The sequence below is a fragment of the Capricornis sumatraensis genome, chromosome 3 (genome assembly GCF_032405125.1).
Source record: "Capricornis sumatraensis isolate serow.1 chromosome 3, serow.2, whole genome shotgun sequence".
Taxonomy (NCBI): Eukaryota; Metazoa; Chordata; class Mammalia; order Artiodactyla; family Bovidae; genus Capricornis; species Capricornis sumatraensis.
The window spans coordinates 179868988-179890983 of NC_091071.1; the positions used below are offsets into that span (position 1 = coordinate 179868988).

The 21996-nt window shown below is 64.6% G+C and overlaps 1 protein-coding gene across 4 annotated transcripts; it reads left to right on the forward strand.

Moving 5' to 3' along the window:
- The first annotated feature begins 534 nt into the window (after positions 1-534).
- Positions 535-21121, forward strand: ATP13A2 (ATPase cation transporting 13A2). 4 transcript variants are annotated; one of them, XM_068967445.1, is made up of 29 exons: positions 535-621; positions 5971-6065; positions 6389-6571; positions 6881-6939; positions 7095-7209; positions 7760-7836; positions 9620-9697; positions 9877-9946; positions 10720-10854; positions 10936-11002; positions 11127-11255; positions 11778-11933; positions 12335-12445; positions 12524-12570; positions 12655-12843; positions 14520-14726; positions 15187-15282; positions 15362-15518; positions 15616-15736; positions 15840-15964; positions 17566-17726; positions 17847-17963; positions 18059-18138; positions 18588-18740; positions 18821-18917; positions 19785-20008; positions 20091-20242; positions 20465-20634; positions 20719-20921. In XM_068967445.1, the coding sequence occupies exons 1-29, from the start codon at positions 612-614 to the stop codon at positions 20851-20853; spliced, it is 3516 nt and encodes a 1171-aa protein (XP_068823546.1). In that variant the 5' UTR covers positions 535-611; the 3' UTR covers positions 20854-20921. The 4 variants fall into 4 exon arrangements, with proteins under 4 accessions (XP_068823546.1, XP_068823547.1, XP_068823548.1 ...); XM_068967446.1 differs by having other exon boundaries at positions 10747-10854; XM_068967447.1 differs by lacking the exon at positions 19785-20008 and having other exon boundaries at positions 20719-21121.
- Positions 21122-21996: the final 875 nt, after the last annotated feature.

The following is a 21996-nucleotide window of genomic DNA, read 5'->3' on the forward strand; positions in this document are numbered from 1 at the left end:
CTCAGCATCACCTCTGTGTGTGACTCTGAGCTGTGTCTGGGTCCTGGGAGTCTCGCCTGTGTGTGCGAACCCACGTGTGTGTCTGAGGTGGTTGTGTAACACGGCCGTGCTGCTTTCCCGGGCGCCCTTGTGTAGCTGCGTCGCAATCCTGTGCGCGACTCCGGGCGGGAGGGCAGGGGGCGCACCCGCGCTCGCATCTGAGGACTAGACCTCGGAGCGCGCCTGTGCGCCTGCGTCTGCGGGTCGTCCTGCCGCGTCTCCGTCTCCCCCTCTCTGTGCGCCTCTGCCCCAGGGCTCTCGCTTCGGCCTCCGGCAGCCCAGGCCCGGCGTGGCGGGGCCGGCTCGGACTACAAGTCCCGGCGGCCCGCGGGGCGCGCGGACGCAGGGGGCGGGGCTTGGCGGGCGCGGGGCGGGGCTTGGCGGGCGCGGGGCGGGGCGCGGGGGGCGCAGACCCGACTGCGGCACCGTGGCCGCCGCCGCTCCCTCCTCCCGGTCCTGCAGGTGCTGCGGGCGGCCCGGCTCCGCCGCGCCCCGCGCCCCCGGCCTTCCGCCTCGGCCCCTGCCGCGGGGCCTCGCGACGCCCGTGCCGGCGATGAGCGCGAGGAGCCGCCATGAGCGCAGGTGAGCGCGCCGCCGGGGCAGACGGGACCCGGGCGCGGTCCACTTGCCTTTGGGAGACCCCACCGCGGGAGCGGCCCCCGGACACCGCCCCCCCCACCGAAAACCCCGCGCCGGGCACCCCCCCGACTCCAGATCCCAGAGAGGCCGGGAGCCCGGGGTGGCTCCTTCCTAAAGCCCTGGAGGCTCAGCGCCCGGCGCCGCCGTGCAGAGGGTTAACCGGGGCGCGGGCCTCCCGGTGCGGAGACCGGCGTCCAGGTGGGAGAGGCGTGGAGGTCGCTGCGTCCGGGCCTCTGAGCGGGTGTTCCTTTGGGCTGAATGAATGAATGGAGCTGGAGGAGCCAAGGGTTCCTGAATCTCTGGACTGGAGTGTCCTGGGGTACAAATGTCACTCCAGGCCTCCAGGGGAAGGCTCAGTGCCCTGGTCCAGGGACCACACCGTCCCTGTCACCTGTCCCAAGCCGTGTGTCTGGAGGCCACCTAATTTAAATCCCGTCTGCTGCGAAGGGCACCAGTAGACCTCCGGTGTTTAGAGAGGGCTCATCTCTCAGCCACGGGCCACCTCCCTCCTGTCTCCCACCTCACCACCACCACCCCCCCCCCCCAGCCCCGACTCTAGAGTGCAGGCCTGCTGAGGGGCTGTGGCTCTCGGACCCAGATCCTCAGATCAGGGAGCTCCTGGCAGCTTGTGCCTGACTCAGCCTGGCCCCGGAGAAGCACGGCAAGGGAGGAGGCTGCCCTAGGCCTCCGCGATCATCAGCAGGAAACCGGCGCTTCCGCAGGAAACAAGAGGTTCCCAAACGGCTTTGACTCCAGTCCCTCGGCTCTGCAGTGCTCGTGGCATTGCCCCGGGGCTGTGGAGTCAGACTAGTTTCAAGTCTAGTCTTGACCACTTGGAGCTATGTGACTTTGGACATGTTGATCAACCTCTCTGAGCCTCATGGAAATAGGGATCCTAATCCTTACTTTCTGAGAGGTGGTTGTGAGGGTGAATGGAAGGAATGTGTTCATTCAGACCCACTCATTTCCAGCTTCTCCCCTTTCAAGCTCTATGAGCCTGCGCAAGGGACCCTGAAGCTGTGTTCCTCAGCTTCCCCAACTGTAAAATGGGATGATAATAGTCCCTTCGTCAGAGGGCTACCTGTGAAGATCGGTTGCTGTTATCGAGAAGAGCAATGCCGTCATTTGTGAAAGTATTCTCATCTCAAGCAGCCAGCGGTCCTGAAAGAGATCAGACACTGCCCTGACCTTCCTGTGCCATCCCTGGGGAGCCTCAGATGCGAGTAGATATAAACAAAGCCTTCTGAGTATGTTGACAGGTGTTCTGCAAAAGCAGGCTCTGGGCTTGACCTTGCTGGAATCTAGAGTGTTCCACAGATGTGACTTCCTCCTTCAAGCTGCCTTCCTCCTTCCCCAGGTTGACTGGGAGAAGTGATGTGTGTGTGACAGACACAGGAAGAACTTCCAGAGGGAACACTGTTTAGATCCTGGGGGAAGCGAGATGCTGAGGGCAGCTCCAGGTGGGCTCTAGCGGGGCCCATCAAGAAGAGGCTGGTCGCTCTGCACCTGCCAGCTGGCCCAGGGCGGGAGAGGGACTCAGCGACCCTTGCCCCGCTGCCTCCGGGCCCTGTTACGTCAGTGAGGTGTGCAGCCCTCACTCACGTGTTGGTCCATTCAGTAGGTTCCAGACACTGCGAGCAGAAGCAGGTGATGCCTGTGCAGGCCTGACACGCTGCTCTCAGCGGAGGCGGGAAGTGGGCAGAGAGGACTTTGGAATAATGCCCTTTCCAGTTGTGAGACAAGTTGGTGGGCACCACGCTTCAGCCCGGTCCCCAGCACAGCCGCTGGCCTGGGGGCGTGGAGGCCAGGGAGCGGCTGCTGAGCGCACAGCTGTGGGTTTTCAGACGGGGCAGTGGGAGCGTGGAAGGGAGCCCGAGAAATGGGTCAGGGCGGAAGCCACACCTCCTTGGCAGAGGAGCCGGTGACGCCCTCCTGCACAGGCCACGCTTCAGGAACTTGCAGGCCACGCTTCAGGAACTTCAAACACCCCCTGGGCCAGCTGCCTCAGGGTTACAATCCTGGAGAGGCGTAAGCCAGAGAGGCTGAGGCCCTTGTGAAAGAACCAGGACCACAGTTACCGAGGGGGACGGCAGCGACGGCAGGCATGGAGCTGCGGTTAAGAGCGGGGACCCTACGATCACACCCCCTGGATCACATCCCACCACACACTGTCTGTGTGCCTTTGGGCGACTTACTCCACCTCTCCGGGCCTCAGTTTCTTAGTCTGTAAAATAGGAATAAAAGCAGTCCCCACTTGACAGTGGTGAGAAATGAGTGAATCAAAGTGTGTCAAGCCCTTGAGTGGTGCCTGGCCTGTGTCAGCCCCCTTTGTGGTGGTGGTTTGGGGTTTTTTTTTTGACCTTGCAGCTTGCAGGGGATCTTAGTTCCCCAACCAGGGATCAAACCAGTGCCCTCTGCTGAGGAAGCACAGAGTTCTAACCCCTGGACCTCCAGGGAATTCCCCTGCAAGGTGCTCTTCCCCTTACACCCGCGGTCAGCCCTAAAGGGGAGAGACCACCGACTCTGACCCCTCAGGAGGCAGGTCTGCAGAGCTGGTGGGGGCTCTGGTGGGAAGGCCAGCAGGGACCGTGGTCTTTGAAGCGGGAACAGGAAAAGGGCTGGGCCTGTCAGGGGCCCAGGCCGAATGGGTCCTGAACGCCTGGTGTCCTGCCCCAGGGCGGGCCGCCTGCTCCCACCTGCAGCCACAGACATACACAGACCCACAGCAGAGAGGAGGGCCGCACACATGCAGAGAGCAGGGGGCTCAGCCCTTTGTCATCTATGCGCTGCCATCAGGATGGGCAGGAAATGACACCCCGGCAAGCGTCCCTCAAAAGCGGGGCTGGGCTGGGGCCAGAACGCAAAGGGACCAACCACCCCCAGGGGTCTCTGTGGGCCCAGGGGGAAGGCTGACCAGGCGCAGGTGATTGAGAGCTGCAGGCTTCGTGTGTGTGTGTGTGTGTGTGTGTGTGGGTGTGGGTGTGGGTGTGGGTGTGGGTGTGGGTGGGTGTGATGATTGAGAGCCGCAGGCTTCATATCTCTGTGTATCTGTGTCTGTGTGTGTCTGTGTCTGTGTGTGTCTGTGTCTGTGTGTGTCTGTGTGTGTGTGTCTGTATCTGTGTGTGTCTGTGTCTGTCTGTCTGTGTGTGTCTGTCTGTCTGTCTGTCTCTTTCTCTCTCTGTGTGTGTCTGTGTCTATCTGTTTGTGTGTGTGTGTCTGTCTGTCTCTCTGTCTCTCTCTGTGTCTGTGTCTATCTGTCTGTATGTGTCTGTGTGTGTGTGTGTCTGTCTGTCTGTCTCTCTCTCTCTCTGTGTCTGTGTGTGTGTGTGTGTGTGTGTGTCTGTCTGTCTTTCTCTCTCTCTGTGTCTGTGTCTATCTGTCTGTGTCTGTCTGTCTGTCTCTCTCTGTCTGTGTCTGTCTGTCTGTCTGTCTCTGTGTGTGTGTGTCTGTCTGTCTAGCTGTCTCTCTCTCTCTCTCTCTGTGTCTGTCTGTCTCTCTGTGTCTGTGTCTATCTGTCTGTGTGTGTCTGTGTGTGTCTGTCTCTCTGTCTCTCTCTCTCTTTCTCTCTCTGTGTATTCCCCAGAGACTAGGCCCTTCCTGGAGCTGGTGGCGGCTCCATGGCTTTCTGAGCTGCCCAGTAGCCAGGTGGCTTGGCCGTGGTGGAGCCTGGCTCCGTGTAGGTTTGGGTCCTCTTGTTGAGAGAGGCTTCAGGCGGTGCGGGCGTGTGCCCTGCTCTGGGATGGTGCCCACTGGCCCCCAGAGCACAGGGTCTGGGCCGTGACCTCCTGGCTCCACCGTTCGCTTGGGGACCTTTGTGGCTCAGCCTCAGCTCCCCCGTTCGTACGAAGCAGCTCCTCCTCGTGTTGCTGGGGAATGAAAGCAGCCCCTTCCTGTGGCAGGTTCGAGCCACTCTTGCCACCCAGGAGATGCTTAATGGACGTCGGCAGTTCTGACTCTGATCATTACCATAGTAATTATTACCACCATCCTTAGGTGGAGGCGTGGGGGCTGGAGAGGAGAGAACAGACTGTCTGGTCTGGTCTGATGGGCTTTAAAATCCTACCTAACCTCTCTGAGCCTAACTTTCTTCTGTAAAAAGGGGGTAGTTACTGTGCTCACGTGGCAGGGTCACTGTGTTACCCACATAAGAAGGACCGGGAGTGGAGCCCGCTCGTTGTGGGTCCTTGGGAAACACTGACCCTCCTGGCTGCCTCGGGGGTTGGAGCAGCTGCAGGAACCCAAGTGTTTGGGGGCAGAGCCCCTGAGGGGCTGGGGTATTGTGACAGAATCAGCTGCCTGGGAAACCTTGGGTTTGTTGGGTAGGACCTTTAGCTCAGGCCTCTGCAGGGTTCTGTCTGGGGAGGCAGGGAAGGGAGCCCAGAAACTCAGCAGGCTGCTCCCCACCTGCCCGGCTTCCCACCCCCCGCAGCGAGCTCTTCCTGGGAAACTTGCGGCTGCCCAGCACCACCGCCTTCGTGCCTGCGGGTCTGGGAGGGCCTCAGGCATCGTCATGTCTTAACAGCTTCTCTGAGAGGTCTGGGGACCGCAGTGGGAGAAACCTTGGCAGAGGCTGGGAGCCCTGAGTCCTACCCCCTGCAGGGCCCCAGATCGCCCCCTGTCTGCCTGCTCTGCTAGGAATGTAGCTCTACAGTAGGGGAAGCAGGAGAAAAAGAATGATTTCTGCAGTAGAAATGCCCACCGCGTTTCTCTGAACCTCAGTTTACCCATCTTTAAAATGGGCCCCTTCCTCACAGAAGGAAGCTGCCCGCTGTTCCTCTGGGCCCTGGCACGTGGTAGCGTCTCTCCTCCAGCCCTGGGGGCTTGCTCAGCTCATGCCCCCCTCCAGCCCACCCCCAGTGACAGGGTTCTTCCTTCCTCCTCCCTCATTTCACCTCCACAGTGAGGCTGCCTTTACGTTTTATTGGTCCAGATTCTCAGCGTCTCCTTAGGGGCCAGGGCTGTGCTGGGCAGGAAGGTTAATGAAGGGTGAAGAGCCCTGTCCCTGCCCTTGGGGTGGAGACCAGGTGGAAAGTGGGGCACAGAGCTCCCAGGAAGGCAGCAGCTGGGTGTATGGGTGCTGGCGAAGCCGGGTGGGCCCCGGCCCCGACTCTGGGGCCACAGCCCGTCAGAATTCACCAGGGGCTCAAGGAAACAAGGCGCTGTGCGCGAGAGCCAGCAGGACGCGGGGAACAGGGCCAGAAAGGCCCGAGTTGCTGGGTGTGTCAGCTTCAGTCCTGTTTAAGGAAGGAGGCCAAGCCCCCCGACCAAGGATGTTTCCCCTTCTCCCCACAGACAGCAGCCCGCTCGTGGGCAGCACGCCCGCCAGCTATGGGACCCTGACGATCGAGACATCTACAGATCCCCTCAGCTCCTCAGTTTCATCCGAGGTATGTGGAGGCGGGGTGCGGGCGGGGGGAGGGTCCTGGGCCTCAGTGGTTAAGAACCCGCCTGCAGAGGTGGGAGACGCGGGAGGCGCGGGTTCGATCCCTGGGTTGGGAAGATCCCGGAAAGGAACCGGCAGCCCGCTCCAGTGTTCTTGCCTGGGAAGTCCCGCGGACAGAGGAGCCTGGCGGGCTGCAGCCGTGACCTGGGGGTCTCAGAGAGTCGGATGTGACTGAACACGCGTGCACGTGGACGAGGAGGGGCAGGCGAGCTCCGAGTGGGGGTGGACCCACCCGCCCAGCTGCCCTGGCCTTGTCCCGCGGTGCAGAGGCTCAGCGGCTACTGTGGCAGTCCGTGGAGAGCCGTCGGCTACCACGCCGTGGTCTGGACGCTGGCGGGGCTCCCTTTGCTCCTGTTCCGGTGGAAGCCCCTGTGGGCGGTGCGCCTGCGGCTCCGGCCCTGCACCCTGGCCCGCGCCGAAACACTCGTCATCGAAACAAGAGACAGAGAGGTGAGCGGGCGGGGGCAGGGCGACCCTGGAGGGAGGGGTGGCAGTGCCTCGGGCTCGGGGGTGCAGGACGCCTGGGTTCCCGGCCCAGCCTGGCTGCTGACATTCTGTGGGGCCTGACACGGGCGCGTCTCCTCCCTAGACCTCAGCCTTCCCATCTGAGCAGCGGGCAGACGTGGCAGGGCGGGTGGTTCCCAGGAGGTCCCCCACATCCTTGATCCCTGCCTCCTCCAGCGGGGACCACCTGGCCGTGGGGTGGGGCTGGGGAGGGGAAGGATCGCTTCGGACCGGGTCCGTGCCTCCGTATTCCAGGATAGCTCATGGCAGCTCTGTACGGTCCAAGTGCAGACAGAGGCCGTCGGCGCGGACAGGTGAGGCAGCCGTGTCCCCCTTCCCAGGAGCCCCGCTCCCGCTCTCCTCCCGCGAAGGCGCCGACCCGGGCCTCCCATCCCAGGGAGCGCAGTGACTGGGGACAGGCGGGTGCTGGGCCGGCCCGGGGTCCACAGTAACCCCAGCCCCTCCACAGCCTGCAGCCGCCCCCACAGACACGGGCAGAGGATGGCCGGAGCCGGGCAGCTGTGGGGGCAGAGCCGGAGGACGCCTGGAAGGACACCGCGCGGCTCCACAGGCCTGAAGAGCAGGTACGTGGACGGCTGGGCTCCGGATACGCCCTGCCCGTCCCGGGGCCCACTTTCGCACCCTCTGCGATTAGAGCTGGCCTCCACTGTGCTCCGGGCACCTCTGGTTCTCCTAAGAGGCCAGGATACTGGCTGATCACCTTTTCTATTTTGAATTAATCAGATTATTTTTTATTCATTTTTAAAAATTAATTATTGGCTGTGCTGGCCCTTGGTTGCAGCACGCAGGCTCTGTTTGTGGTTGCCTGACCGGGGGGTGGGATCCCAGCTCCTGCACCGAGAGCGAGGGCCTGACCAGGGGTGGGATCCCAGCTCCTGCGCCGAGAGCGACCAGGGGGGGAAATCCCAGCTCCTGCGCTGAGAGCGAGGGCCTGACCAGGGGTGGGATCCCAGCTCCTGCGCTGAGAGCGAGGGGTCTCAAGCCGTTGGAGCCCCAGGGAGTCCCACCCCTCTCCCGGGGCCCCTGCCTGCCGCCCGCCCCCCAGGCACAGGCCTCAGGCGGGCCCCTGTCCACCGCCCCACACGCGCACACCCCTCTCTGTCCCCCCTCCAGCGGAGGCTGCGCTACTACGTCTTCCGAGGCCAGCGCTACATCTGGATAGAGACCCAGCAGGCCTTCCGCCAAGTCAGGTGGGCACCGGGGCAGCGCTGGGCCAGGCAGAGGGCTGGCGGGGGGCAGCCCGGCGTGGACTCCGCTCTCAGCTCCGGGCCTCGACCCCTTGCGACCCCGGGCAGGTCACGGAGCCTGTTAGGGCCTCAAGGTTTCTGTTTGTAAATAAGTCGTGAAGGGGATCATGGCCTCGAGTTCCAGAGTTTTTCTGAGGTTGTGTATTTCGGGCTGTGCTGCGTCTTCGCCGCTGGGGGCGCTGTTTTCTAGTTGGGGCGCATGGGCTCCTTAGGGCGGTGCCTTCTCTTGTTGGGGAACAGGGGCCTGGTTGCCCCGGGGCACGTGGGGTCTTCCCTGACCAGGGCTCGAACCTGTGTCCTCTGCGTCGACAGGAGGGCTCTCAACCGCTGGGCCACAAAGGAAGCCCCATCCTAGCTCTGTTTGGAATGTAAAGCACACGCTTGGGGTGCAAGGCTTGGCCCAGTGCCCGGCCCGTGGTGGCTGCACCACTGTGAGCAGACTGCCCGCCCTGGACGTGGACCTCCTGGCACAGAGCCGGGTCTTGTGGCTGCTCTGCCCCCTACTAAGGGCTTGAGAAACATGAGCTCACTTTATGTCTTAGTTTGAGCCCCAAGAAGCAGACCCCAAGACAGGATTCAGGTGCAGGGAGGCTGGAAGGAGACACCAGGGTCGGGAGGCAGGGAGAAGGCAGTGAAGGGGCTCGTTGTGGGCGCCCGGGACGCAGGCCTCGGGCCAGTGATGCACACAACGCCTGGGGGTGCCCTCACCCAAGGAGCAAGCCAGGGGCCATACCCGTACTCTCGGCCGTTCCTGGTCACGGAGTCCGCTAACTCGGGCGTGATTCCGGCCTTCCTGGGTCCTGGGCAGAGCGTGCTCACGCAGCCGGGAGGAGCCCTGACGCCCCCAGCTGGTTGGTAAAAGGCAGCACAGCCCAGAGGCGCGCGCCCAGCAGGCGTGCAGACGCCCCAGGAGCCTCCGCTGCGAGAGCAGAACGGGAGTCACCGCGGTGGCCGTGGCTCCATCGCTGCCAGGAGCCGTCTGAACGCTGTGCAGAACTTATCCCCCTGACCCCACCCGCAGCCCCGGAGGTGGTGCTGTCCCCGGCTCCAACCTGCACGTGAACATCTGAGGCCAGAGAGCCAGAGTGCCCTGCCTAAGGCGGCATCTTTTTTCAATATAGTTGCTTTAGCAAAATTTATGCCAGCTTTATCTATATACATATGTATTTCAAAATCAGAGTGCCAGACACACAAACTGTTAACGCAGGGCCGGTAACAATGCCTAAAACGTTATGCAGCGTGTCGCCTCCCACTCATTCTGGCATTGATGTCAGCAAATAGTCGCGGCACTAAATGTCACTGAACAACAGCAGCTGTTGTCCCTGCTAAGTATTTTCATCATCTCTAATTGTTTTTCTTGGGTGACAGGGTTTGAGGCCCAATCAGAGGGACAAAAGGGGAAAGTGAGGGCTTCCCTGGTGCTCAGACAGTAAAGAATCTGCCTGCAATGCAGGACACCTGGGTTCGATCCCTGGGTTGGGAAGATCCCCTGGAGGAGGGCATGGCAACCCACTCCAGTATTCTTGGACAGAGGAGCCTGGCGGACTGCCGTCCACGGGGTGGCAAAGAGTTGGACACAACTGAGCGACTGACACGTTCACTTCTTTCAGGCCCAGAGTTAGTGCAGGACGCGTTCTCCCCGGGCTGGGGTGGCAGAGGTGGGCCAGGAGGAGGGGAACAGAACTCAGTCCCTGCTGCCCGCTCAAGCCCCTCTCCGCTCCCGCAGCCTGCTGGACCACAGCCGCAGCTGTGACGACCTCCGCCGCGCCAGCGCTGGCCTCAGCCTGCAGGACCACACTGTGAGGTGGGGGCTGCCTGGGGGCCGGCCCTCTGTCTTGCGCCCCGGGGCATGGCCTGCTGGCAGTCTCCTGCCTTCCCTGGCCTCGGTCTCCCCGGCCGTGAAGTGGGGCGCTCCGTCCCTGCCGGAGGGTCCAGCTACCACTGCCCACCCCCCATCTGACAGCTCTGTCACTCGTCTTACAGGAAGGCCGTCTACGGCCCCAACGTGATCAGCATCCCGGTCAAGTCCTATCCCCAGCTGCTGGTGGATGAGGTAGGGCTGTCCCGGCCTCGCCCCCGCTCTGGCCCTGTGTGACCTGGACCAGGGGCCTGCCCTCTCTGGGCCCCTTAGCTGAGGCGGGTCCTGCCTGCCGTCCTCTTCTCCACACTGGAGATGACTCAGATCCCTCCCCGGTCAGCTCAGGGAGAGGGATCGGCAGTTCTGGTCCGGGCTGGGCTCGGAGGCCGAGACACCCCACACAGCCGGGGCTCCCGCTTTGCTGAGAGCTGGGCTCCAGCGCCTGGGTCCTTGCGTGCATTGCCCACCTTCCTGTTCCAGCAGCCTCGAGGCAGGGACGCGTTTCACACGCGAGGAGCCGGAGCTTCAGAGGAGGGAAGACACGGCCAGGGTCACACAGGGTCAAAGGGAAGCCAGTGCCGGACACACCGAGAATACGGGCTGACATGGCCCTTGAGCCGGGGCGGAAGCCGGCGAGACAGAGGGGAGGCCCGGAGCCCGGCGCCGCGTGGGGCGTGGGGCATCAGGCAGAGACTCAGCCTCCGTGCCCCGGCACCCCCGGGGCACAGTGGAGCTGGCGGCAGCAGCCTGCGGAGCTGCCCTCACCCTCGTGTGACAGGCGGACGGTGTGCATGGCGGGGGCCTGGCCTGCAGACCTGTGTCCCCTTAGAGCAGGGAGCGTGGCCAAGGGAGTCGGGCGGGACCGACCAGGAGGTGGGCCTGGCTTCCATCCCTGGAGCCGTCGGTCGCGGAGCGGGTCCCCCGCGGGGGCCCTGGGCCCTGACGCTGCCTCCCCGCCACTCCCCCAGGCACTGAACCCGTACTATGGGTTCCAGGCCTTCAGCATCGCGCTGTGGCTGGCCGACCACTACTACTGGTACGCGCTGTGCATCCTGCTCGTCTCCGCAGTCTCTATCTGCCTGTCCGCCTACAGGACCAGAAAGGTGGGTGCGCGGGGCGGCGGCGACGGGGCGGGCGTCCTGGGACCTCCACCCACCCACGCCCTGCTGTCCGCCTGCCCACAGCAAAGCCAGACCCTGAGGGACATGGTCCAGCTGTCTGTACGGGTGTGTGTCTGCAGGCCCGGCGGAGGTAAGAAGAGGGGGAGGGAGGAGACTGGGGGAGGGGGAGGCTGAGGGGGGAGGAGCCGGCGGAGGGGAGGAGCCAGTGGCCCCCGGCCCCGCCCCGGCCCCTGCTGACCCCGGCTTGCCCGCAGAGGAGTGGGTGGACTCCAGCGAGCTGGTGCCCGGAGACTGCCTGGTGCTGCCCCAGGAGGGCGGCCTGATGCCCTGTGACGCGGCCCTAGTGGCCGGCGAGTGCGTGGTCAACGAGAGCTCCCTGACAGGTCAGCCCCTGCCCCTGGCGCTGCCCCCCCCACCCCCGCCGCCAAGCTCCTCTGCCTTTCAGAACCGTCTTTGCTGGAGCTCTCGTTCCCCTTTGCTCTCAGGTAGCCATCCTGACCTCACCCCTTCCCGCCCCACAGACCCCGGGGGAGGCCCTGCTGCTCTTCACCAGCAGCTGGCTTGGGGCTGGAGTCAATCCCTTTGGTAGTTTGTTGTGAAAGTAACACGGCTGGTTACAGAGTAATCCCAGTGGACAGACAGCAGTGCCTTCCCCTGACCCTGGGCCCCCCAGCTGTTCCCGGCTCCCTGGAGAGACAGCTCCTGAACCGAGAGTGCCTCGCTGGGCCTGTGTCTTCTGCGCGCTCTGGGCCTCAGTGTACCTCTGTGTAAAATGGGGACAGTGACTCCTTCACACGCAGTTAGAAAAGCTAAATGAGGCCCAGGGCTTCCATAACAGTTCTCTGCTTAGGGCTTGGTCTGGTCAGCAGAGGGGCTGCCTGGGCCTCACGCCACGTATCCCCCAGGGGAGAGCATCCCAGTGCTGAAGACGGCCCTGCCCGAGGGCCCAGCGCCCTACCTCCCAGAGGCCCACCGGCGGCACACACTCTTCTGCGGGACCCTCATCTTGCAGGCCCGGGCCTTTGTGGGACCCCACGTCCTGGCAGTGGTGACGCAGACAGGTGTGAGGTGGAGGGCCAAACAGAGACACTGGGGTCAGCAGCCAGAGGAGAGGGGACACAGAGCTGGGGAGGCTGGCTGGGTGCAGCGGGCGGGACCTTGGTGAGAAGGAAGGAGCCCCCCCGAGGGAGAGAGCAGCCCTGTGCTCCCCAGGAGGCCCCTGCCTCATGGGAAGGGGACCCAGTGTCACCAGATTGGACTTCTTTTCAGCCAAAGCTGCAATCTGGATTTGAAGTAAACCACCCAGCTTGTAGCTGGTGTTACTTACTGATTCTGTGTTGAGTAAACCTGTGAAGTCTGGGCAGGAGCTGTGGGTCCCCAGCTGGGCGATCACTGACCCCGGAGCTGTGGGCGGTGTGGGGCAGGCCGGGTGACCCCTCCTGACCCCTGCTTCCCTTCCCAGGGTTCTGCACGGCCAAGGGGGGCCTGGTGAGCTCCATCCTGCACCCCCGGCCGCTCAGCTTCAAGTTCTACAAGCACAGCATGAAGTTTGTGGCCGCCCTCTCGGTTGTGGGTGAGTGGCCCCTGCTCCCTGCCCTTTGGGGGCCCTGAGCCCCAGCCCAGCCCCGCTGAGCCCCTCCTGTCTCCCCAGCCCTGCTTGGCACCGTCTACAGCATCGTTACCCTCCTCCGCAACCGGGTAAGCCTGGGGGCTGGGGGGGAGTTCTGGGGGGCCCAGGGCCCACACAGGCTGGCCCTGGGCCCTGACAGCGCCTCCCGCCAGGTGCCCCTGGGCGAGATCGTGATCCGGGCGCTGGACGTGGTGACGGTGGCCGTGCCGCCCGCCTTGCCGGCCGCCATGACCATGTGCGTGCTCTACGCCCAGAGCCGGCTGGAGAGCCAGGGCGTCTTCTGTATCCACCCGCAGCGCATCAACCTGGGAGGCAAGCTCCGGCTGGTGTGTTTCGACAAGGTAGGGGCTGCGGGGACGCCGACGTCACGGCCAGGCGCACGCACACACACACACCCCTACCCCTCACCCCGCAGTGCTGACCGAGCACCTGCTGGACCCAGGTCCCTACTGCCGGCCCATGGGCCCTTCTCTGAGCACCGGCAACCGCCTTGGGTCCTGGGATGGAGACACTCAGAGGCGCCCTCCACCCTCAGCTCCACCTTTGTCCTGCTCACTGTCTGAAATGCAAAATGTCCGAAATCACCTAATTTGTTTGAAGACCACTGAGAGCCTGCTGGGTGCCCAGTGTGCGTGCTGAGTCACTTCAGTCGTGTGCGACTGTGCGACCCCCATGGACCATGGCCCACCAGGCTCCTCTGTCCGTGGGATTTTCCAGGCAAGAATACTGGAGTGGGTTACCATGCCCTCCTCCAGGGGATCTTCCCGACCCAGGGATTGAACCTGTGTCTCCTCCGTCTCCTGCACTGGCAGGCGGGTTCTTTACCACTAGCGCCACCTGGGAAGCCCCTGGGTACCACAGGGGATCTGGCAGTCAGCCCCTCAGAGATGTGCCCGCCACCAGGATGAGCAAACCAAGGACCATGGAGAGCTGCAGATGGCGATGGGCTCTAGGGAGGGAAGAGATGGGGTACATGGGAGGAGGCATCAGGGGACGCCCTTAGAGAGAGGGCAGTCGAGGCTCCGTGAGTCCCGCGGTGATCTTTGAGGGGTGGCCCACACCGCGATGAGAGTGGGGCTGGCCGGGCGGAGGGGATAAGCCGTGTGGCTCCTGGCTCCTTGGAGGAACAGGCTGTGGGAAACAGTGAAGAGACGAGACCCGCAGAGCCCTGACTGATCGAAGGCTGGCGGGCCCTGGTGAGCAGGCTGGACATTATCTGCGCAGCGGTTTTTTGGCTGCGATGAGTCCTTGTGGCTGCGCGCTCTCTCTCGTTCCAGCGAGCGGGCTGCTCTCTCGCTGCGGTGCGCAGGCTTCTCATTGTGGGGTGTCTCCCGCCGCACAGCACGCTCGTGGCGGCGTCCCCCGCCGTGCCGCATGCTCGTGGTGGCGTCCCCTGCCACACAGCACGCTCCTGGGCATGCCAGCTTCAGTACTTGCACTGCACAACCTTAGCGGCCCACGCCATGTAGGACCTTCCCAAACTCGGGATCCCCGCGCTGGCAGGCAGGTTCTTATCGCTGCACCGCCAGGGAAGCCCCGGGTGTTATTTTAACTGAAAGAATGGAGCGTGGTCAGGTTGCAGAGCTCCCAGGCTCATGAAAGGGCCAGTGTGGAACTGAGCCGCTGAAACACGGTGCAGAAAATGCAGGAATCCTTTCACCCTTCATCCATTCCTTCATTCCTTCATCCCTGGGAGCCGGGCACAGCCAGGTCCTCTCGGTGCCACAGTGGACAAGTGGTGGGGTAGTAAAGAGGCCGTGCGTGGGAGCCCCGAGCAAGCAGACTCCCTGGAGGGAATGATGCCAGACAGAGAAGCCCCGGGGCTTGTGGGGGGGTGGGGCATCCTGGCCGAGGGGCCTGCTTGACCAAAGGTCTGGAAGCACGGAGACCTCTTCTGGCTCCAGCCCTGCCTCCTGGGGCTCCCAGGAGCCCCCCTAACCCGGGACACAGGCGCCCACCGCCGCAGGACCAAGCTCACCTAGAACTCGCCACTGACCTGCCCGCTTGCCCCCTGCAGACGGGTACCCTCACTGAAGACGGCTTGGATGTGATGGGGGTGGTGCCCCTGGAGGGGCAGGAGTTCCTGCCGCTGGTCTCGGAGCCCCGCCGCCTGCCCGTGGGGCCCCTGCTCCGGGCTCTGGCCACCTGCCACACCCTCAGCCGGCTGCGGGACACCCCAGTGGGCGACCCCATGGACCTCAAGATGGTGGAGTCGACTGGCTGGGTGAGGAGCCCAAGCAGGTTGGCCCCCTGCCTCTGGGCACCCGGGCCAGAGGGTGAGCCCACCAGGGCTGAGCCCCTCTGATCTCCACTTTTGGGGCTCCCAGGGGGTCTCTCTCTTACCCACCACCAAGAACAACAGTGGCCCCGGGCTGTGCCAACCCTATGCCAGCGCTCTGGTGCAGGGGTCTCATCTCGGGGGGTGAGCTTAAAAACTGCCTCACCGGGAGGAAACAGGGAGATTTGGAATAATGTGTCCAAGGTCACCAACCAGCTTGTAAATGGCAAAGCCAGAGTTTGAACTCGGGTCCTTCCAGAGCCCACATTTGTGACGTCTCTTCCATCCAGCCTCCCATTAAGGAAGACCTCCACGCTTCTAACTCGGTCTCCCTTACTGCCTCTTCCCTGGGGCCAAGGGTTGGCTGCCCCAGGCCAAGCCAGCACCCCGCCCCTTGATCCCCCAGGTCCTGGAGGAGGGGCCAATTACAGACTCGACATTTGGGACCCAGGTTTTGGCGGTGATGAAACCCCCGCTCCAGGAGCCCCACCTGCAGGGCATGGTGAGTCGCGGGGGTGCCCGTGGGGCACGGGGTGTGGGGGGCCCACCGGTCAGCCCTCAGCGGCCCTCCGGTCCCGCAGGAGCCCCTGGCGCCAGTCAGCATCCTCGGCCGCTTCCCCTTCCTGTCGGCGCTGCAGCGCATGAGCGTGGTGGTGGCCTGGCCGGGTGCCGCCCAGCCCGAGGCCTGCGTCAAGGGCTCTCCCGAGCTGGTGGCCAGCCTCTGCGACCCCGCGACAGGTGAAGGGGGCCCCCGGGGTTCAGGTCTGCAGGCGCCCCGCCCCCGCCCCCCGACCCGCCCCTTCCCCCGCCCCCTGACCCGCCCCTCCCCCGGCAGTGCCCGCAGACTTCGCCTTGAGGCTGCAGAGCTACACGGCCGCGGGCTACCGCGTGGTGGCCCTCGCTGGTAAGCCGCTGCCCGTCACAGCCAGCCTGGAAGCCGCTCAGCAGCTGCGCAGGTGGGGACCGAGTGCCTGCCTCGTGCGCGGAGCCAGGCCCAGCGCCCTGCGGGGGCTGGGGAGGCGCGTGGCCCGCGGCCTCTGACCCGGGCCTGCCCCTCAGGGACGCTGTGGAGCAGGAGCTGAGTCTCCTGGGGCTGCTGGTCATGCGGAACCTGCTGAAGCCGCAGACGCCGAGCGTCATCCAGGCTCTGCGCAAGACTCGCATCCGCACCGTCATGGTGACGGGTAGGTACTGCCGGCGGGGTGGCCCCCAGAGGGCAGCGTGCCAGGTGTCCCCTCTGCGGCGTCTCTGCTGGGCTCCTGCTCCCGGTCTGGTCCTCTTCGGACATTTCAAGTATCATCACGGTTCCCTCCGAGCGGTAGTTGTCACCCCAGCTGACAGAGAAGGGAGGCGAGGCTGGGCAGGATGACAGCCTGGGGCCCACCCGCTGGGTGAGCGCCCCTGAGGGCGGAGGGGCAGGTCAGTCCCGAAGGCCCATTTCATGGAGGAAGGAAGAAAGACTCCAGCCAGGGTGACCGGAAGGGCTCAGTGGGTTTGTGTCCTCCCCTGGTCCTCCCGCCCTGCACACGCGCACGTATACACACCCACACACAGAGACACACATACGTACACACATACACAGACAGAAACACACAGATACATGCAGGTACACACACACACACACAGATACATATGCACACACACACATGTGCACAGACACACAGAGACACGTACACACACACACACGTACACACACACATGGTAGGGCTCAATAGGTTTGAGTCCTTTCTTTGCCTCCCGCCCCTCCACACACACACACATACACACACGTAAACGCACAGACACACAGGTACACAGACACACACACACACTCTTCCTGGCAGAGCCCCACAGTGTCACACAGTGCGTGTGGGACTGACCCCAGGCCCGCTTCTCCTCAGCGTACTTCTAAGCGTGAGCTGGCCCCCTCCTGGCTGCATGTTGTCTCCGGGTCTGTCGCAGGCTCTCACTGCTGCAGCGAGCAGGGCTGCCTCTCACTGGCTGCAGCGAGCAGGGCTGCCTCTAGCTGCTGCAGCGAGCAGGGCTGCCTCTCGCTGGCTGCAGCGAGCAGGGCTGCCTCTCCGGGTCTGTCGCAGGCTCTCGCTGCTGCAGCGAGCAGGGCTGCCTCTCGCTGGCTGCAGCGAGCAGGGCTGCCTCTCGCTGCTGCAGCGAGCAGGGCTGCCTCTCCGGGTCTGTCGCAGGCTCTCGCTGGCTGCAGCGAGCAGGGCTGCCTCTCGCTGGCTGCAGCGAGCAGGGCTGCCTCTCGCTGCTGCAGCGAGCAGGGCTGCCTCTAGCTGCTGCAGCGAGCAGGGCTGCCTCTCCGGGTCTGTCGCAGGCTCTCGCTGCTGCAGCGAGCAGGGCTGCGCTCGCTGAGGTGTGCGGGCTCCCGTGGCTTCTCTGCAGAGCACACGCTCTGGGCGCCTGAGCGTCAGCGGTGGCAGTGCTGGGCTCAGTGGTCGCCGCTGGCTGGGCCCAGAGCCCGGGCTTCTGTGGCTGGGCACGTGGGTGTAGTTGCCCCGTGGCATGTGTAGCCTTCCTGGACAAAGGATCAAACCCGTGACCCTGCGCTGGGAGGCAGATTCTCATCCACTGGACCACTGGGGAAGCCCTCTCCTAGGACCTTTGACCCACAGTTTTATAGGCGAGGAGACCCAGGTTCAGATGCCTTGGTGCCCTGCCTGAGCTCGCTCAGCCGATCGTGGTGGACGGAGTCCGTTCAGTCTCAGTGCTCCCAGCTGTACACGCGTCAGGGTTAGGATGGCCCCCCCAACGGCGGCCGGATTCTGACCCTGCCCCGCACCCCCAGGGGACAACCTGCAGACGGCGGTCACTGTGGCCCAGGGCTGCGGCATGGTGGGCCCTCGGGAGCGCCTGGTTATTGTCCACGCCGCGCCCCCTGAGCGGGGCCAGCCTGCCTCCCTTCAGCTCCAGCCAGTGGAGTCCTTCGCAGTCACGAATGGGGCCCAGGTGAGGCTGACCCTGAGTTCCAGCCACAGCCCCCCACGCCACCACCCCCGTGTTCCCTGCCCCAGGCCCTAGCTCTCAAGGGAAGCAGGGGGCACTGAGCTGACCTTCCTGGGCCCCCAGGATCCTGACCTGGCTGCCAGCTACACCGTGGAGCCAGACCCCTGGTGCAGCCACCTGGCCCTCAGCGGGTCCAGCTTCGGCGTCCTTGTGAAGCACTTCCCCAAGCTGCTGCCCAAGGTAGGCCCCCCAGGGTTCCCCGGTCACCCCACCCCCGCCGTGCTCGGCTGCCTCCTTGGGCCACCTCAGCCCCTCCCTCCTCCCTGTGCCCCCAGGTGTTGGTCCAGGGCACTGTCTTTGCCCGCATGGCGCCCGAGCAGAAGACAGAGCTGGTGTGTGAACTGCAGAAGCTGCAGTGAGTGCCTGCGGGTGGGCCGAAGGGGGCGACTGGCCTGTGTGTCCCTGCTCCCCACCCTGGGCGTTAGGGAGCCCTCGGCTTGGAGAACCCCACGGGCACCCCTGGGTCTGTCCTGCTAACAGGCACCCCAGCCCTTGGCATCTGCGGGGGACTGATTCTAAGAGTCCCTGCAGATGCCGAAAGCCACAGGTGCTCGTATGTAAAGTGGCCAATCCCTCTGCGTGCGTGGATTCAGACCCCGCAGCTGTGACTGCACCTGTTCACTGAGCGCTCACAGCGCGCCGTTTCCTGAGCATTTCCCAGGCACCCCGCAGGCAGGGGGTGCAGCCAGCCCCCTGCTCTGCCTGCAAGCCCTCGGGGCGGGGGGTCGTGTCCCAGCCGCAGAGGCCCCTGCGGGCCCAGAGCCGGCGGGTGAGTTGGGCCGCCCACCCTCCCGTCCCCACCAGGTACTGTGTGGGCATGTGTGGGGACGGCGCCAACGACTGCGGGGCCCTGAAGGCGGCGGATGTGGGCATCTCACTCTCCCAGGCCGAGGCCTCGGTGGTCTCCCCCTTCACCTCCAGCGTGGCCAGCATTGAGTGTGTGCCCATGGTCATCAGGTAAGGCAGGCCAGGCACCGGCGGGCGCTGAGAGGGGCTGGGCAGGGCCTGGGCCCCACGCACCCATGCTTGCTCCCCAGGGAAGGCCGCTGTTCCCTGGACACGTCGTTCAGCGTCTTCAAGTACATGGCCCTGTACAGCCTGACCCAGTTCATCTCTGTGCTGATCCTCTACACGGTGAGCGCCTCCTGGGCCCTCGGCCGGGGGGCGAGGAGCCAGCAGGTTCTGCAATAGTCAGCGTGGCTGCAGATCCTGCTCCAGCCAGGTGGCGTGGGCACTGTGGGTCTCAGCGGCGGGGACTGTCTGAGATGGTGAAAGCGCTGAGCCCCTGGTGCACAGTAGGTCCTCAGAAACCAGAGCGGCTGTCCTGGGCTCGTGTTTCCTGGCCCCCCATCCCCTGGGAGCTTCCACCTGCTGGGAGACCGAGGCAGAGCTCAGGCTGGGGTGAAGGAGGTGGTGGCCTCTCTCCCATGGAGCGACCTTTCCCCACGTGCCCTGAGCCAGACCTCAGCTGTGCCCCCTGCATCCCGCCAGCGGGCACTGCCCCCTCCCTGCCGGGAGCACGTGCTGAGCACCCCCCGGAAGCAGGTGATGCCGCGGGCAGTGGAGGCCTTGTGCTGGCTTCTGCCCCATGTCCACGGGCAGCCTGGGGAGGGCGGGAGCTGTGAGTCCTCTGGGACCACCTTCAGGCTGGGTGCTCCCATCAGAATGAGGCCACCCAGGTCAGCGGGCATGCCTTCCCCAGACCCGTGAGGGGCTCCGGAAAGGCAGGGCAGTGTGCGCTCCACCAGACTAGCAGTTCCCAGCTGCGAGGGGCTGCGGAGAGGCAGGGGGGTGTCCCCGCTGTCAGACCAGCAGTTCCCAGACCCGCGAGGGGCTGCGGAGAGGCAGGGGGGTGTCCCCGCTGTCAGACCAGCAGTTCCCAGACCTGCGAGGGGTTCCAGAGAGGCAGGGCACAAGGACACCTCCCGCAGCAGGGCTTTTCAGGGCAGGGCGGGTCCTCCCAGCAGACTGGGAGCTGTCCTGCCCCCTCCCCACTGGCAGGTCAACACCAACCTGGGCGACCTGCAGTTCCTGGCCGTGGACCTGGTCATCACTGCCACGGTGGCCGTGCTCATGAGCCGCACGGGGCCGGCCCGGGCGCTGGGGCGGGTGCGGCCGCCCGGGTCCCTGCTGAGCGGGCCGGTGCTCGGCAGCCTGCTGCTGCAAGTGGCCCTGGTGGCCGGCGTGCAGCTGGGGGGCTACTTCCTGACGGTGGCCCAGCCCTGGTGAGTAGCGGGAGCCGGCCCACGTCCCCCCGCGCCCCGGCCTCCTCCCCTGGATCCCTGACCCTGGGCCCTGTGCCCCTAGGTTCGTGCCTCTCAACGGGACCGTGCCTGCACCGGACAACCTCCCCAACTACGAGAACACGGTGGTCTTCTCCCTGTCCAGCTTCCAGTACCTCATCCTGGCTGCTGCTGTGTCCAAGGGGGCGCCCTTCCGCCGGCCTCTGTACACCAATGGTGCTGCTGCGCTGGGGGGATGTGCTGGGCGGGGACGCGCTGGATGAAGGGCGGAGGGGCGACGGGCTGGACGGTGGGGAGGGGGGACGCGCTGGGAGGAGGGGGGACGCGCGGGGGGGGACACACTGGATGAAGTGGGAGGGGCGACGCGCTGGACGACGGGCTGGGGGGCTGGTGCCTGCGGGGCCCCCTGACCTGACGGGCTCCTTCCCCCCTGCCCAGTGCCCTTCCTGGTGGCCCTGGTGGTCTTGGGCTCCGTCCTGGTGGGCCTTGTCCTGGCCCCCGGGCCTCTGCAGGGGCCGCTGACGCTGAAGAGCATCACCAGCACCCCCTTCAAGCTGCTGCTGCTGGGCCTGGTCGCCTTCAACGTCGTGGCAGCCTTCATGCTGGAGGTGGGGCCTGCCCCGGGCTGGGGTTGGGGGGGCCCTGGCGGGGGACTCGGCCTCAGCCGCCCCCGCACCGCCCTGTCCCCGCAGAGCCTGCTGGACCAGTACCTCCCGGGCTGCCTGCGGCAGCTCCGGCCCAAACGGGCCTCCAAGAAGCGCTTCAAGCAGCTGGAGCGGGAGCTGGCGGAGCGGCCGTGGCCGCCGCCCGCCGGGCTCGTGAGGTAGCGCCCCCTGCCGGCCCCATGAGGCAGCCCCCCCTGCCTGCCACGCGAGGTAGCGCCGCCAGCCGGGCCCGTGAGGTGGCGGCCCCGTGAGGCAGCGCCCCCTGCTGGCCCCATCAGGTAGCGCCGCCCGGCGGCCCGCGCCCTGCACACTGGACCTGCTGCCTCTGAGCCTCCACTGGACCCCAGACCCCCTCCGCCATTCCCCCCGCAGCCCCGAGGCTGCAGCTTCCCACCTACCCCTAGGGAGATGCTAGCTATCCACATCCCCCACTCCGGACATTCCATGTAGACGACAGCCACCGCTCCAGGCAGAGCCGCTGTCAATGTAGCAAATAAAGTCCTATTTTCCTGGCCGTGCCTGTCTCCTGCCTGACACCACAGACCTGGGTCCCCCGCGTGTGTCTGCTCCTGGCATCCCCTGAATTTTTCAGATCGCGGTGGACCGTGCCCCTTTCTGAGCTTCCGTGTCCTCGTCTGACAGTAATGTTTCCAGGTCACAGCCGTGCCCAGAGCTCTGTTCAGCATTTTTATGTATCGTCATTTAATCCTTACGTCTGTGGAGTACCGTTCCTCCCTTTCTTTCAGGTTTTATTTTTGGTCATGCCACGCAGTCTGCAGGATTTTAGCTTCCCAACCAGGGATCAAACCCTGCACCCACGGCAGTGAAAACACCAAGTCTTAATCCCTGGACCACCAGGGAGTTCCCAGTCCCCCTTTTACAGATACGAAATCTGAGGCTTAGAGGCCATGCAGCAGGTAGTCAGAGCTGGGACCAGGTCGCTTTGACTCCAGAGTTCACGCCCTTAACCTTCCTACTCTCCTGTGGAGGCAAGAGAGAACAGGATGTCTCAGACGTGTGCCAGCACCTACAAGGCCTTGACTGGGGCAGCTCCCAGCTTTCCCAGCCGCAACACCCTGGGCTGTGTTTGCAGTCCAGTCCCTCCCTCAGATGAAGACTCAGGCTCAGCCAGAACCATACGCACCGTTCCCCGGGAGAGGGTGGGTGCTCCTGACGTCATCCCAGTGGGTGGGGGGGCTGCCCTGGCCGAGCCCCGCCCTAGAGATGCAGCTGGTCATCTGTGCTGGGCAGGGGCGACAGGAAAGAAAAGCCCCTCCCCAGCCTTATTACCGGAAGCCGTGGTGT

Bases quoted from the DNA above. Each gene is read 5' to 3' on its own strand.
- ATP13A2 (XM_068967445.1), top strand. The intron at 7,210-7,759 runs GTACGTGGACGG...TCCCCCCTCCAG, and splicing joins TCCACAGGCCTGAAGAGCAG to CGGAGGCTGCGCTACTACGT. The intron at 20,635-20,718 runs GTGGGGCCTGCC...CTGTCCCCGCAG, and splicing joins TGGCAGCCTTCATGCTGGAG to AGCCTGCTGGACCAGTACCT.